The sequence below is a fragment of the Phaseolus vulgaris genome, chromosome 4 (assembly GCF_000499845.2).
Source record: "Phaseolus vulgaris cultivar G19833 chromosome 4, P. vulgaris v2.0, whole genome shotgun sequence".
Classification (NCBI taxonomy): domain Eukaryota; kingdom Viridiplantae; phylum Streptophyta; class Magnoliopsida; order Fabales; family Fabaceae; genus Phaseolus; species Phaseolus vulgaris.
In genome coordinates, this window is record NC_023756.2 from 14,156,924 (window position 1) to 14,174,835 (window position 17,912).

General features: G+C 32.1%; 1 protein-coding gene and 1 pseudogene across 1 annotated transcript; one reads left to right on the forward strand and one right to left on the reverse strand.

Moving 5' to 3' along the window:
* Positions 1-687: 687 nt before the first annotated feature.
* On the reverse strand, positions 688-5,062 carry LOC137836438 (laccase-15-like). Its single transcript, XM_068645153.1, has 6 exons — positions 4,787-5,062; positions 4,472-4,623; positions 3,905-4,149; positions 3,699-3,827; positions 2,316-3,258; positions 688-1,018 (listed from the first exon to the last, which is right to left on the reverse strand). The coding sequence occupies exons 1-6, from the start codon at positions 4,880-4,882 to the stop codon at positions 889-891; spliced, it is 1,695 nt and encodes a 564-aa protein (XP_068501254.1). The 5' UTR covers positions 4,883-5,062; the 3' UTR covers positions 688-888.
* A 7,644-nt stretch (positions 5,063-12,706) lies between these two features.
* Positions 12,707-14,921, forward strand: LOC137838321 (uncharacterized; annotated as a pseudogene).
* The last annotated feature ends 2,991 nt before the right edge of the window (positions 14,922-17,912 follow it).

Below are 17,912 nucleotides of genomic sequence, written 5' to 3' on the forward strand. Positions count from 1 at the left end.
ATCTCCAACACACCCCTCACGTCGAGGTTGTCAACTTGTATGTTAGACTATATAATGGATGGTCTGATAACGAATGACTTAATAAACCTAACAAACTTTCGCTAAGATAAACTCTTGATTACTCTGATACCGTATTAAGAAGTGAACTTTAAGCCTAACTCAACAATATAAAACTAATTTATAAGATGATATTTACACTCACTTAAATGACATTTCTTTCTAATTAATATAGGACCTCTAATATATATAAAACTACAAACTTGGAGATAAGGTCATATAAAAGCAAGTTATGTAATTGCCTATATTTTTAACAAATTTTAAAATTTCTAACTATTTTCGTTCTAGTTAAAAGACTTGATCATACAAAAATTAACAATTAATAGAAACAACAAACATATATTCTCGTGAACATTATTGAATGGTTTTTTACTTCTTTTAATTTTATTAAACAAAAAGAAAACAAATGATATTTACTAATAACTAAAAAAACTCAAATAGTGAGGAGAAAATACTTCATTGAAATTATCAAATTAAGTTTTTCAACCTAGTTATCAACAAAATCATTAAATTATTTACTCCAATATGATAGTAAAAAATACCTTAAAAACCCGAAACAGTTAAAATAGACATATATGTCATAAGTTCATGCAAAAAAACCCAGAAAAAACACTGCTAAAAAATCTGAAATAGAATAATCACATAAAGACCTTTATATTAAAAACATTCCATTCAGTAACATTCTCTCTCTCTCTCTCTTATAATATTTACATTACATGTAAAACTTATTCAACTAAATTTAGAAACACTAGCCAAATCATGAATAAAAACTAGAATGCATCATGTGGCAATGTTTATTACATGTTTTTTTTTTCTACAAAGGAATGTTCTTCAACAGGGGGGCATATCTGGAGGTGGAGGTAGTATTACAGCATCTCGTTTTCCATTGGTTACAATAAGCACAGTTTCCATGCCCCAAGAGAGGTGTCTATCTAGATGGCAATGCACAAACCACACCCCTACAATTGACGTTAGAATTATTATATATATCAACATAAAACATCACAATCAAAAAATCATTATTTTTGTTCACTTTAAGGTTTTTTCATTCATATCCATAACCATATGTCATCTATTAAAACAATTTCATCCAAGTAATCTCACTCTTTCAATAAATGCATTACTATTATTGGCTAAAAATAATATACATACATTGATATAGTTTGTTTGAGGGCAAATTGAGAACAAAATAATTTATATTTCACTGAAAAGGGAGAAATTCAATCAATTTTTATTTTATTAAAAACTTAAAACTCAATGATGATTTGGGAGGGAAGTAATATTTGCTTTAAAATGATTAGAAATTGAAGTTGAATTTCTTGTTCATAGTGATAATAGATGTATTTTATAAATTCTAATGAGTTGTTTATTATCCTTTAAATCTTAACCAATATTATTTATTATTTAAATTTTTTATCTTTCTCGATTGATTCTAAATAGTACCAATAGATATTTTTTAAATTTGATTACGATTTGAGTAGTTTTATTATATTCAATAAAACTAAAAAATCATTGTATGTCTTACTTTATAATTATGATCTATACTCATTAAACAACTAAGCTAGACTTGCTGAAATTTGTAATTTACAATTTATGAAGCTGAGACACTCCTCTTAAATGACGTGTCGGTGTCCGATACGAGTATACACTCGTATGACACCTGTAGGACATGTATCCATGAAGTGTCCAATTCAAGAAGTATTTGTTAGATTTCTGACAATTCTAGTACGGTTCTAACACAATTTTAAAAAGAAAAAAATACATTAATTTTCTAAAAATTCAAACTTTATTATATAAATTGTTATTATGATTATAAAAATAAGAAACAAATCCTTGTGAACCAGTCATGAAAAACATCTTTCTGATCCAAAAAATAATCTGGAACATACTTGTAGACATAAATCTTTATTGTCAATTTATATAATTCATAATTATATAGTATATAGATTTGTGTCCCCGTGTCCTATATTTTAGAGATTTTACGTATCTTCGTGTCCGTATTCGTGTCGTATCAATGTTCGTGTTAGTGTTTATGCTACATAGTTTCCAATACAGTACAATCAATAATGGAGAAAGTGTTATTAGTATTTCTTAAGACGTTATACTATTAATCTATCTAATTTTTAAAATAATTATTATAAAAGTTAAAACAAACTTATTATGAATGTCAATTTATGCCTAGATGACACTCTTCTCCCCTGTGATTTCCTTAATATATGGGTTAAGAAAAAAGAGGAATTTTTCCATGCAACATTCCTGGGTTAAGAGCATGGAACCTTATGGCAGCCCAACCATTCTTAGGCACTAGTATTGTATTGATAAGGGGAGGATCATAGAGATTGTAGGAGATGGGGTCCTTCTCTTTATCAAAATTCCCTAACCCATATCCAACAGCAAAGATACTAAATCCATGGACATGTATTGGATGGTCTATCCCTGTAACCAAGTTTGTCCCTTGAAAAACCATTTCCATTGTTGAACCATATTTAATAACAGCAACCTTGGTTCCTTTCTTTGGTATCTCAAGATCCAGAGGCAAATACTCTGCAGTATAGTCAAATTTCAATGGTGGAAATCTAGGAAACCCCCTATCAAACACTCCATTGATGTGATAGTAATAGGCTTCTAGGATGTCAATGCTGGGGGCATTAAAGCTTATGTTGTTCATGGTAGAGGTTAAACGTGTTCCATTTGGTCCTGCACAGGTTTGGTCTTTACGGCATGGAAGTGTGTTAATCGAAAGGGTGGTTAGAATATGAGTGGTGATATGTTTAGGGACTTCATGAGGGTATGTTTCAGTTAAGCCCTTGAGGCTAACATAGTAGTCCAAAACTGCATTTGTGTCATTATAGTCAGGAAAATAAGGTAATGGAGGAGAATTTGTTGGAGCATGATTCCTCTTGTAGTGTATCCTAGCTGTGGTTGTGGCATTATTAAAGGGAAGTCCAAATACACTTGAATATGCCCTTGCAGCCATGTAGTAGTGATTAGGTTTTTGGTTGGCATGCAATAGTACATCCACTGTTTGTCCTGGAGATATCACTATGTAATCTCTTATCAGTGGCTTAGTGTAGCCACCATCAGCACCAACAACTGTGAGATTGTGCTTTGAAACAGAGAAAAAGAAAATGATATTCATTGCAGCATTGACAATGCGCAGAAAATAAGTCTTGCCATGGTGTACATTTAATTTGAATGTTTCTGAAACTCAAACAAAAAAAATAGTATAGTGATTGGGAAATAAATATACATGTCTAGGAAAAAAAACATGATCAGACTTGGAAAATATTTCTGTCATTCTTGAAAATGGTCGTGTATGCATTGATTTTCTCATTGAAATCGTGTATATAATTCAATCCACTCATTTGTTAACTACAAATTACTCCATTTCATTGAAATTGTTCCTCAAATTTATCTAATTTCATGTCAAATTTGGTCAATTTCGTGAAGGCAGAACTCATTTGATATAATTTCAGATCCAGCATTAAATTGCATGAACATAAACTTTCATGGACTACATCAATTTTGCAACTTTTGGACTAAACTGTACATTTAATCCTAGTCTTTTTCCTTATGTAAACATATAATTGTGTCATGGTATGCTTGTGTTGATGAATGTAAAATAAAATGTTGATGTCTACCTGACTTTGAGCAGGGAAAAAGGTCACCAGGTTGACCATTTATAGTGATTGCATCAGAAGTATTTGGGGTTCCTCCAGTTCTGAGAAATTCTTCATAGACATCTTTGACTTGACTCTTCCACCATTCTCCTATGCACACAAAAATAATTAAGTGATCAAGACAAATTCTTAAAAGGGTAAAGGAATAGTGTAAAAGATTTTCATACCTAATACTATGGGAACTTCTGCATGTGGTTTGGGAAAAGGGTAGGATTCACCCTTTTTTGGATATATAAAGATAGGTCCATGAACTGTGGCTCTTGCCCAGTCACTATGAGCATGCCACCATAGGGTCCCTTCCTCACAGGAAAAAATCAACTTTTGCCTGAATTTTCCTCCTGGTTTGATGGGACACTGAGTGATGTATTCAGGGCCATCTGACCATGGATTCCTTGGTTGCTTCACTCCATGCCTGCCCTCACACCAGTTACAATGTTCTTAAATTTTAATTTCTTTCTTATTGTTCTATAGGTAACATATGTTCTAATTCTCCAATTTTCAAAGCAAAACTAGTCTTAGTTCTTATATTTTAAAAACAGTTATCTTGGGGTTCCCCTATTCTTTGTAATATGTGAATTCATTCTTCAGTTTAGTATTTTTAGTTTCATAAAAAGGTTACCAATTATAAAAAATACGAGGATTCAACCAAGACGAATTTTGACAAGAAATTAAGGGACTTGATCTCTTTCTTTTTATAGATATCATCATAGCTTCAATTGATATGAAATCCATACCAGTGCAAGGTGATGTTGGATTTCCCCTTGTTGTGAACATTCACATATATCGTTTGACCATGGTGGACTCTAATAGTTGGACCTGGAAAATGTCCATTCACTGTTAATATGGGTTTCTTGCTGCAGAGTCTTCTATAATGAGCTTCTTTGACCTACAACATTTATCAAATTAGCTACATAAGTCAGTTATGAACTGCATGTGCTTCAAGGGAACAAAAAAACTTCTCATGAACGTGCAAATGCAACATGAGTTGGAAGACAAACTAAAAAAAAAATGAAAAAGCCAGAAAATGGTTTAGGGTGTCACAAACTCACAACAAATTTGTGTTCAGTCAGTCTTTTGCAACTGATTCCAACTAAGAAAAAACACAGCAAAGTTTGAAGGAAGATAATCTTCTTGCTAAGCCACATTTTTTCATGAGATGAAATGAAGCAATACAACAGTTTATCTCTGATTTATCATCATGAGCATGTGTGAAAGAAAATTTATATCAGCATTTGGAAGTGAGAGAGATTTTAATAGGAAAAAAATGTCTGTTGAGGAGCATTAATCTGTGTCATTAAATATGATTTGACTTCATATCCTTAACCTTTATCATTAAATATGATTTGAGTTCACTTGCAATGGCTTACCATGATAAGACAAAGCTCATGTTAAGCAGTTTAACAAAGAGAAGATTCGGTGAAGAGAGTGAAGAGGGATGCTTCAACGAATTATGGTAGTGCTATGCATATTATGGATCATAGTGCTATTATTGAGTGAAGTTGTTTTTTAAGAAAATTTTGGAAAAATGATTGTAAGATTGGAATATTTAATACTTATCATGCACGGATACTATCAAATACCGTATTCCGTATGCATTAGTCCTCTGTCTATGTTTGTATTTGTGACTTGTACTCTATTTAAAAAAGAAAACTTTTTCTCTTCAAAAACACACAAATGAGATTTCTTGGAAGAGATCACCATTTTTTAACAATATTTTCTCTTTTCATGGCTCCCATTATCAAAATACATTTTAATTGATTTTTAAATTTTATAGAGAAAAATGAAGGTATTTAAATTTGACAAACAAAATAGTTACCTAAAATACCATTTCATTTTTTTATTTTCATGTTCGTCAACCTAAAATATCATTTCATTTACAAAAAGAATTATATTTTAAATAAAAATGTAAACTATTTTAATTATAACAATTTTTTTTTCTAAAATTTCATGTAAGACATCACTATAAAATTCGACATCTCAGTTATGCTGACACTTTAGGATCCAACAATCATATATCATACTACATGATTATGACTTATATAAATAGAAATAATTACAATCCAAATCTCAAAATAAAACCTTAAAGCCTCCCAAACATTCTTGGACTTGTATCAACAAGAAAAATAAGGATAAGCTAATGAAAAGAAATTTCATAACATACTCAATACATGCAAAAAGAACCAATCAGAGTAGTCATCCATACGATTGTAAGATTACTTATTTTGATGAGAAGAGAAGTTAAATTCGAAAAGCATTAAAGTAATTGAAGTGTATAATTATATGAAAAAAATATTATTAAATAAAATAAAAATAAAAATAAATAAAAGAATACAAACGAATATGAGAGATTAAGCCCAAACTCACGAATGGAAAGTAACCTCAACCCTAAATCAATCAAAACATTTTTATATTTCTATTTACATAAAATTGAACAAAATGACTAATAATTAAAAATTAAAGGATCAAAATTATATAAAAAATTGCAAAATGAGTGTTTTAAATAGGGTACAACATCATAAAAATAAGATTTATGTGGGAAAAAAAGTATGTTATTTCGTAAAAGAAAATATAAGAAATTGTACTCTTTCTTAAGTTTGAAGGTTAAGTTGGAAAGCAAAACGAATATAACTTTGACACTTTGGAAAATTAAGGAAAAAGTTTCATTATAGAAAAATATATAGAATTGCTCTTTTTATCAATATAGAAATTGTCCATTAAGAGTTGATTAGTGTTATTTTGTGTAATGTTCATCATAACTTGCACTACAAAAGAAGAAACACTTTCAGATGCTATTTCAACTGGGTGCAGAATCGTGAAAGTAATTACAATTGAATTCAGCACACTTTACAAGTGACATTTACACATTTTGATTTCTTTACTCAATCAATTCATACTCTTTTGACATCAAATTTCATCTTTAATCTAGCAGTTTTCAACTTTGTTTGTATCCCACTTTTGTTACCTTTCAGATAGATTAAACTCAACAATAACCATGTTCCATGTTTCTATTTTTATCAAACACTACAAGCCCCAAAGATCATAGTTTTCACACTTAATCAAATAAGGTAATGCTGCTTCAATTGATTAGCTCAGACACAATCAAGTAACAGTTTCGTGATTTTGTCAAAATTAAGTTAGTTAGATTTTTCTTATGTAAGACAAAGTTTAACAAATGTGAGGCATTGTAGATTCATAACGAAATGAAATGGAAAAGATCCAACACTAACTCAATTCATCGGCAGTGAAATTTAAAAAAAATTATTAAATAACAATTAAATTAAAGATTAAAAATAATTAGTTATTATATTGATTAAGTTAGATATTATTTTAGAGACTAGAAAATTATTGATATTTAAAATGATTTCTACTATTAATAAAAAATTATAAAATGATTTATAAATTGGTATCTAAATTAGTTTACTAAGGTTTTAACTACTAATATTTTAGATTCTAAATAAGTTTCTAAAAGACTAATATATATTAATTTAGAATATAAAATAGTTATTAGCTAAAACCTTATTAGCTAATGGTTAGGTCCCAATTTAGAAACTACTTTATAAATTTTTATTAATATAAAATAGTATCTAATTTAGTCAATATAGTTACTGCTTATTTTGGTCTCTAAAATTAGTTTTTATTCGATGATTTTCTAATAGTGTCACTAATCTAAGATTTTTGTTTATAAGAAAATTTACAATTGTCCTTTTGTATAACTAAGTGGTTTATTTAGAAAAAAAAAGGATGTGGTGTGAGCTTTACTATTCTTTATTTCTTATTGTTGAAAATCTTGCATCAACGAAAAATAAAAACATTTCATTGTATGTAAATGGAAACAAACATCACCTTATAAATCAATTTTATAATATTGAATTAGGTATAAAGTTTATTTCTTAATACTTATCTTATATTAGTCAGTAGTCATGTTACACTAATTATTTGACCATCTTAAATAAGTTACTTTCTAACATATTTGACTAAATTTAAGTGTTTAACAAATGAACTTTTCCATTGACTTGTAAGTTGAAGTTACTTCCATTAATTATAACTTGATTTCTTTTTTCTTTACTCGTTCTCTTCCTAAGTCGTTTTCATGTTATTATATATTCTCTTTCAATTTTGGTTTTTCTATAAATTGTAAGTACTTTTTACTCTGCTTCTGTTTACTTTCCGTTCCCTTTTGGGAAAAGCTTATCTTTGACTGGTGGTTTCTAATATTATTACAAACCGTCACAAAACCAAACTCCTCGCTTTCAAGTTTTCCCTTATATCTCATCTCTTACTATTTTAACTAGAAAGCAACACTTTCTACAAATATTCTAAACTTCAATTTTATTCTAACTCATTCGTGAATTTGATATTATTTATAACATATTCTAAACTTTAATTTCATTATTATTATAATTGGTTCTTAAATTTTACTGTCATTAAATAGTGGCCTTAAACTAAATTTTATTCTAATTCATCATTTTTTTCAAATATTTTTTACATGAAAATTGAGTAAATTATCAGTTTAAACGTCATCCATTCATTAACTTTTTTTCGTTACAATTAATTTCATCATTTATGTGCAATCTTGGAAACCACCTTACTCATCATTCAACGTGGCCATTTATTTCAACTACAACGAAGGTAGCATCAACGTTAACGCTTGTAGTTTGGTCATGCATAGTTTGGTAGACACATTTCCATTGAGAAATTTTCCTTTGCCTTTCTTTGTCATTGTATACACTATGACATCCAAATCTTCCCTAAGTTTCTGCATAAAGTAATTACAAGATTTATGCTAACTTGTCAATTAGTTTTATAAACTTTAAGATTATCTCTAAAGCTACAAGAATGGGTTGTTGGGAAAATTCAGAATTAATTTTTCCTGTAGATACAAGATGAGCACTTTCGGAGGCAATAAGCAAATAATGGAAAATATAACAAATAGAAGAATGAGACAAATAATTTTTAAAGTGGGAAAACCTTCCTCAACTTGAGAAGTAAAACCCATAGGACCTAGTCCAGAAAACTTCTCCACTATGAAAGTAGGATTACAATATTTGTTTCTTCTCACTCTGTGGGGATAACACTCGATCTCATCCAACAAGGATGAAATACAATATTTGTTTCTTTCACTCTATGAGGATAACACTCAATCACACCCTACAAGGATGAAATACAAAGTCTCTCTAGCATCTCACTAGGATCTCTAATCTCACCATTATGGTGACAACGCCTCCATTATGAAAGTGGGATTACAAAGTCTCTCTAGCATCTCATTAGGATTTCTAATCTCACCATTATGGTGGATAACTACTCTCTGTTTTTCTCTATATGTTGCTCTTCTAACTGTTTCATTGCTTCTTGCTTCATTCTTCATCTTCCTCACAAGTTTCCTTTTATATAAAGAATGAGAGGAAGGTTTCTTCATAAAGAGATTAATGTTCATTACATTTTCTAGAGAGAGAGTTACAATTTCAAAAAAAACGTTTTAATCGCCATCATTGAATATTATCAATGGATCGATTACCAATATTAATAGGTCATAATATCCCATTAAATTATTGAGGATTCCCAACAATTCTCCCTCTTAATTGACTTAATTTAGGGCATCAATAATTCAGCTCCCCCACAATATTGTTACCAATATTCATTGGTCATAATCTCCCATAAAATTAAGGAGGGATCCCCAACATGAGTCACTCAACTCAAGATCAAAGTATGAAAAATAGATTGATCTATGGGGGCAAGTAGAATTTTGCATAGGCAACAAATTTGTTGGTCTGCCGAGAAAATAAAAAAAAAGTTGTTGGTCTATAGGCTAACCAAATTAATCCATATTTTATAACTTTGTTTTATCAGCAATGAATTAATGAAATTAAAGACGTTAGGGGTGTCCCAACCCTTATACAGATGACACTCCACTTTAGGTGGTACTTATTAACGAATTATGAAAAATATTTTTGTGAATGGGTAAGACCTCACCTTCAATTACACAAGTGAGAATCACATATTGCGTTGTTGATAAGGATGAAGTTTGTAACCTATGTAGTTATGGACCAAGGTTGGATGAATACACATTGTTAGTAAAGAGTATGAAAAGGGAGTTGATGACAATTAATTGTAATTATACCTAGGAATTACATAGTAGTGTGATTTTGTTCACTTCAAAGCAACCAAAGTCAGGAAATGAAAAATGTATTACGAAAGTAAATTTAACATTTTTCATTAAATTGGACAAGTATAAGTGTATTCTGACTAACACATGTCCTTACTGTAATTAGAGTTGTGGTTTGTCACAAATATTTCAGGTGGAAGGACTAGAAAGGTCACACTGCAATTCATGTGCATAAGAGTAGGAAACTTTAATGCATACAATAATTATTTTATTTAAAAGTTGCATAGAAATAATTTTTGTCATTACTACATCATGTACTAATGAGAGACATCATTTGTGTAGGTATTATTGACTCTTGAAGAAAGAGATTTTAAAGTGTATTTTCTAAAGTGTATTTTACTTTTATGACTAATGCATAATAATATAAATAAAATGTTTGAGGTCTTCAATGATCAATATTGTTGTCCAAAAAACACATTTAACAAATGAGAGAACAATGAATAATCTTTCTTCTCCAATATAGGTAGTGTAATTAGCTTTATTTTCTTATAATGTACATAAATTTCCTCATTCCATAATTTACGTTATTGAAGAGAGGAGTTTTAATATATCATTAACGCAACCTAACTCACCACAAATTTAATACAGAAACCACATAGTCAAATGAATTTTACTACATTCACTAATACAAAAAACAAATTTTGTTTTACGTAGTTCAAACATGACTTTTTATGATGGTTTTACAGAAGTTTTTATGACGGTTCTGATGGAAATATAAATTTAGGCAATATATAAACTCATCACATTTTATGTCGGTTGAAAAACTGTCATAGTAAGTGGAACTTACTATGACGATTGTATATAAACTGACATAAAATATACAAAATATCTGTCATAGTATGTTCAAATAAGACTTTCTATGACTGATATTTTTAAAACAACCATAGAAAATATGGCTTACTATGATAGTTGTCCTCAAAACCATCATAGTAAGTGATTTTCTATGACAAATATTCTACCACCCGTCATAGTGAATAACACTTTTTATGTCAGATATTACAATAACCGTTATAATAAAAAAAATCACAATTTTTTTATGATTTGATACACTGTAGCCTAATTAGATTATTTATATCATGGTACTACAAAAATGTTAGATTTTAGGAGGGTTTTTTTATTAGGGGTTATAATAACCTCTACTAAAACACACTTTCCAGAGGTTAAAAAATTCCCTGAGAACTTTTCGCGGTTTTTTAATGAATCCCAGATTTTTATTTTTATTTTTTAGGGTTTAGGAGCCCCAACTCATTTTCTGTAACTCTAACTTTCCTCAAACGGTCCTCACTATTTTCATGCTCTAACGCTCCTCACTGTATTCGCTCTAGCGCTCCTCAAACGCTCCTCACTGTTGTTTTCGAAAGCTCTGCTCCAACCTTAGAAATCTCTCCATCACTCTGCTACAATCTCTCCATCTCTCTACTGCAAGCTCTCCATCTCTCTATCAGTCAATACCTGCTTCCTTCTATTTTCATTTTCTCTATTTAGTTTCTCTGTAGATTTTAATTTTGAAATCGAAACCACCGTGCGTTTCTCGGGTTAGTCTGTGCTAAAAGAAGTATCCGATTGATTTCTCATTTCTCTGTTTCACTATGGGATTGATTTTCACCGTAGGTGCTCTGAAGGAGGTCAGTGAAGTGGTTGCTAAGTACAAGGTACAACCATTGTTGTTGCTCTTATTTTTCCTTATTTTTTTATAATGAAATTTGTACAGGCATGTTTATGTTTATATATTAATGTTGATACCTAAGGTGAAGTAATATTCGGTTTTCAATTTTGGGACATTATCAACCAACACTAGTGCCTCATTTACATTTCGTGTGGTAAGCTACAAATTAGGCTTGTGGCTAATAGCATTGATAGGGATAATTTATAGGTAGTATGCTTGTTAAGCGGTGCATATTTTTTGGTCTTGGTTTTGCTGGGTTATGAGACAACATTTGGTAGTTTTATGCTCATCTTTTGTAGCTAGCATAAAAAACAATTATAGAACAACAACTAAAAAGCTAAAAAACCTCTTCCAACACCTAAACTTTCTTGCATAAAACTCCAACATAGCCACTCAAAAGAATTATGTATTAAGAGCACTGAAAAGTGGAACACACCCCTTCCTTTACGCCTCACGGGCTTGACCAAACTCTCTTGCTACATAAGAACATAAGAGTCTAAATTAAACATTCCTTATGACCTGTTTCATCCATTGGTTTTACGTAAAGAATTAATAAAGTGTGAATGATACGCCTTACCAATGCTATATATTGTAAAAATCGCGATTTTACGATCTTTTACGCAGAAAACGGGTTGGATCGGCTTCTCAGCAGATCGGAGCGATCCGACGATCCAGGGGTTGGATCGGGCGATCCATGGGCCTCTACGATCCATGACGCGGGCCCAAAAAAAAACCCTAAAAACATAAAAAACCTAAAAACCCTAATTTGAATCTTAGAAACCCTAATCCCAAAATGCAACCCTAATTTGAAGAACCTGTGCCTTTGTCGCACCATTTGGCCGCCGATCGTGGTCGCCGCTTCGTCCCCGCTGCCGTTCACGCTACGTGTCGCCACCGCTAACGGTCTGTTTAGCCTTTGCCATTCGCGCCTTCGCCATTCGCCTTCGTTGATCGTGGTTGCCTTCGCCAGTACTCGCGCGTCGCATTGCCTTCGCCACGACCGTCGCACTATCTCTGCCAGTACTCGCGCGATCTGCTCTGCTCTGCCACTGTTCACGCACGATTTGCTCTGCTCCGCCACTGTTCACACGCATTACCTATGCTTCGTCACTGTTCACGGGTTATAAGTTATAACTTATAATGGCAAGTGGAAGAACTGATCTAGCGTGGAAACATTGTGTGTTTGTTGATGGAAAAACAAGGAAATTAAAATGTAAGTACTGTGAAAAAGTTTTGATAGGAGGGGTTTACAAATTAAAGCACCATCTAACAGGGACTTCAAAGGATGTGGGAGCTTGTGTATCAGTGTTGGAAGATGTTAAAAAATCAATGTTGGATACTGTTCTTAATCTGCAATGGAGTTTGTTAAGAAATCAATCTCTATAGAAGAGAGTAATATTGGACAAACATAAGAAAGTTATAGAAAAAGATCAAGTGGAGAAGAGATTGGGGACTCATCAAATATCTTTAAAAGAAAGGGAACTCAAAGTACAATTAATGCAATGTTCAAGAAGAATGATAAAGAGGATGCATGTCAAGAGATGGCTAGGTTTTTCTACAATAATGTTATTCCTTTTAATGTAGCAAACAATGAAGAATTTAAGAGGATGGTTGAGTTAATTGGTAGACATAGTTCTGAATTATAGCCACCATCATATCATGAAATAAGAGTGAAGTATTTGAAACAAGAGGTTGAGAAGACAAAACAGATTGTAGAAGAACATAAACTTGTTTGGAAAAAAACTGGTTGTACAATAATGACAGATGGATGGACGAATAGGAAGAGGAGGACTATACTTAATTTTTTGGTAAATAGTCCAAGAGGAATTGTCTTTTTGAAATCTATTGATGCATCTGATGTATGCAAGACTGCTGAAAAAATCTTCAAAATGATAGATGATATTGTTGAAGAGGTGGGGGGAAAAATGGCATCCAAGTTGTAACAGATAATGCAGCAAATTATAAAGCAGCTGGAGAGTTGTTAATGCAAAAGAGGAAAAAGTTGTATTGGACCCCTTGTGCAGCTCATTGCATTGATCTGATGTTGGAAGATTTTGAAAAGAAAATATCACTCCATCACGACACAATTGCCAATGGTAAGAAAATTACAACCTACATTTACTCAAGAACTGGTCTTATCTCCTTGTTGCACAAATATAGTGAAGGAAAAGATTTGATAAGACCAGCCAATACTTGTTTTGCCACCTCTTATCTGACTTTAGGATGCTTGAATGATAATAAAGGATCACTTATTAAGATGTTCACATCCTCGGAGCGGCGATCCAGTCAATTTGCAAAAACTAGAGATGGAGAGTTGGTGGAAATTTTGATATTGGACAAGGGATTTTGGAAAAACATTTTAAATTGTTTGAGGGGTGCTCTTCCCCTGATTAAAGTGTTATGCATGGTTGATTCATATGAGAAACCAGCCATGGGATTTATTTATGAAGAGATGGATATTGCAAAAGAGAAGATACAAAATCTCTTCAATGGAGTTAGTAAAAGGTAATTTACCTATATTTGATTTCTCAATTAGATATATAGACTTGTTTTGGAGATTAATTTATTTATTTTTATCTTATTTAGCTACACTCTCCTTTGGGAAATCACTGATCATCGATGGGACAACCAATTGCATAGGCCGTTGCATGCTGCAGGCTATTATCTTAATCCCATGTTACACTATCATCCTGACTTTAAAGTTGATTATGAGGTGAAACTTGGATTGTATGAATGTTTGGAGAGGTTGGTGGGAGACCTTGATGTGATGGGTAAAATTGACTTTCAATTAGAGAGTTTCAAGACCAAGTCTGGATTGTATGGTACTCCATTAGCTCAACTTGGACTCAAGACCAAAACTCCATCACAATGGTGGGAATCATATGGTGCTCAACTTCCAGAACTACAAAATTTGCAATTAGAGTATTGAGTTTGACTTGTAGTTCATCTGGCTGTGAGCGTAATTGGAGTGTTTTTGAAAGGGTAAGAATTTAAATTATTAAAAGTGATTTCATAATTATTTTTTAGATGATCATATGATGTGTTAACTAGTTTTATAATTATTTAGGTCCACACTAAGAAAATAAATTGTTTACACCAAATGACTATGAATGATGTGGTGTTTGTGATGACTAATTCAAGATTGACGAAGAAGAAAGATGTTAGAAAAACAAAAGAATATACTATTGATGATATTTCTTTTGATGATGAATGGACCGTGGAGGAAAATGAAACATTATATGGTTTAGATGAAGACATATTACTTGAAGTTGGAGAAGATGACGCTAGTAGAGGAGCAACAAATGATTTGGAGGTTCCTCCAATTGATGATGATTTGGAAGTTCCTGCAAATTGATGATAATGAAAATAAAGATCTTTTGGAGGACCAAGATGATTATCCTATGATTAGTGTGAATGATTTAATTGGATAGTTTATATGTATTAAACATTATGTTGAATCTACTTTTAATTATGTTATGTATTTGGACCATTTAGTTATGTTATATATTTGAACAATTTCATGAATTATGAGTCTATTTTTAATTATCTTATGTATAGTAACTCTTCCAAGTCGAGTTACGATCCCTGAATTACGAGTTTTTTTTCCCTCTCCGATCTGCCTACGAGTTACGATTTTAACAACATTGCACCTTACTGATAAAAGCATGTTCTTGGATTCAATTGGCAAGTGGAGAAAGTCATAAGTACCTGGTAATTCTCATAAATTGCAGCAAGCTACATCTTTGAGGTATACCATAACAAGAGCATTATGTTTTGCATATGGCTGCTACTTCCTCTTTAAACTTCTAATAACTAGAACCCCGTAAGATAGAATTTTGACAGCATTTGGTGGCTGTTTACAAACGTCCCTTGCCTAGCAGTCCACAAATTAAAACCTTCTCCTATAGCCGACATCCAGTCCAACACTTAGTGACCCGAGATATACTATGAATGATGCAACAACCTCACCAACCCGGTACTTGTAATTCCTCAGAATAGTCTAAGCCAATTATGCACCTGCTTGATTGGTCGGATGTCCCTTGCCTACTAGCAACCAATACTCCCTCCTGATTCCTCCCTATGGTTGCTAGTGTGCTTACCTCATCTCAGAATTCCCTCTATAACTCACAAACCTTAGAGGAACATCCTCCTAGACACATCCAGAGCTTTGCTTGCGGAACAGATAAATAGCTAAAGGCAATCAAATAAGATATATCACCACCCACCGCTACCTCTCCCACTACACCTTGCTTCAGATACGTGCTCTAATGTGTATCAAATATATTTATATTATTCCGTGGAGAGAAAGAAGCATAAGAGGGAAAGACTGATAATGCAGTATTATGGTATGTTATGTTGTGTTATGATCAATAGAAATCAGAGATATTAAATGAGTCTACTGTTAAAGCGTTATAATCATGGAGTCAAATTGAGTTTGGTTTAATTTTTTATTTGATTTAATGGAATATAGCTAAGTTATAGTTGGGTTTGTTTCTGTTGTTTAAGCAATTTATCGCAACTTTAGTTACTTTAGTTATTTCTCATTTATTTAAGTAAAATTCGTATGGATAAATATGATAATTAATATTTTATATTATTTTTTAAAACAAATTCACTACGAAAAATGTTTAATTTCTAGTGGGGTTTTTTTATTAGGGGTTATAATAACCTTCATAATTATAGTTTTTTTTTGGATAGCTGGTAGCAGTTTTAAAGCTGGCTAAGATCTTAAGCTATTACGTGTGGTATTTTACCTTTGTTTCATAGGTTAGTGGGAGAGTCTATATGATACAACCCAAGTAGCTACGAAGATGACTAAGGAAGCAAAAGACAAAGCACATGGTGAACTGTCATCTCAGCGACCAATTCATAACTCCACCAAGATCACATGGACCTCACCAGAGGAGCTGAGCATAAACCGTCACACCAACTATTCTTCCTTTTGGTCTTCTTATAAGATACAAATATGTTGTAAATAATTGGGCTCACTTTAGGGGTCCAAATAGCAAAGAAGATGTCTTTAGCATAGGGGGTGTAGGTAGCATTTTAGCTTGTTCCTAGCTCTTTTGGAAGACATTTTGACCTAGTTTCTAGAAGGACAAACCTAGGATTCGGGTTTGACTTAGTCAAACCCTAAGACTGCCCATTTTTCCCTTTTCTCATCCTACCCCTTTAGCTTGTTCTTCAAGGCTCCTTCACCTATAAATAGGAGGCCTACCTAGTGTATTTGACAAGTTAAAATTAATAAAAGAAGAGTTACTCTACACAAATTGTGTGAGATGTTAGTGAAGTTTGAATTCCTCTTAGCATTTAGGTCTTATCTTGTGAGTATTGAGAGATCTCAAGTGACGGTTGTCATCACTTATCTTGGAGACCAATCACACTCAAAGTGACGTGTTCTACTTCTCAAATCCATCACATAAGCTTTCTCCTTCCTTCATCTCTTCTTCCACTGTCATTCCATTTTTATTCTTTGTATCATGTTCTTGTTTTGTTTTCCTTGTTTCCATTCAGCAATTCTATTTGGTTTTCCTTTCCACGTTCTTTAATTATGCACCTTTTAGCATCAGTTTCACCTTATAATTGTCTTTTCCTTTTGCTCTTGTGAAGTGACCTTCACACTTACTTAACCACTTGGTTAAGTTTGTGTACAGTGAGGATCTTTTTAGAGTTCTCACCATATTCTTGTTTAAAATCCCAATCTAAGTAAAGTGTCACACCATAAAATGAACAATCCTAAAATCAATTCACATCACTATAACTGAGAGTGAAGAACCTCAATATAACTTAAAATACTTTTTCTTTATTTTAAAGCAAAAGTTAAAGAAACCTAGACCTTTGCTTATGATGAATTTTTCTAGGTTGGTGTACATGTTTTTTACAACTTTACGCTTGCATTTTGATAACTGTCTTTTTATATAAAAGTTGTTGTTGTAATTTTTATTTTGGTAATTGTCTTTTTAACACTCAAGAAAAAATATGGCATACAGGTGTGATAGAGCCTCTATTTCCACTAGTGAATATAAACTCAATCCTTATTTAATGAATCTCATAAGTAATTTTTAGTTTTAGATAAATTTTAGTCAATAAAAAAATTGTTTGAAATAGGATGGTCAGTGTGTTGCTAGTACTCTACAATATCATAGACCAAGTGATGGAGGAGGGCCCAAGCTCACCACACTATGAAAGCCAAGCTTCCAAGACCATATTGTCTAGCCCATGATGAGGAGCGTCTAGTCTCAAAAGGAGCGTCTAGCCTATGATGAGGAGCGTCTAGGCCATGATGAGGAGCGGCTACATAAGGAGCATCTAGGAGGAATCCTAGACCGTCTAGCTTCACGTACAC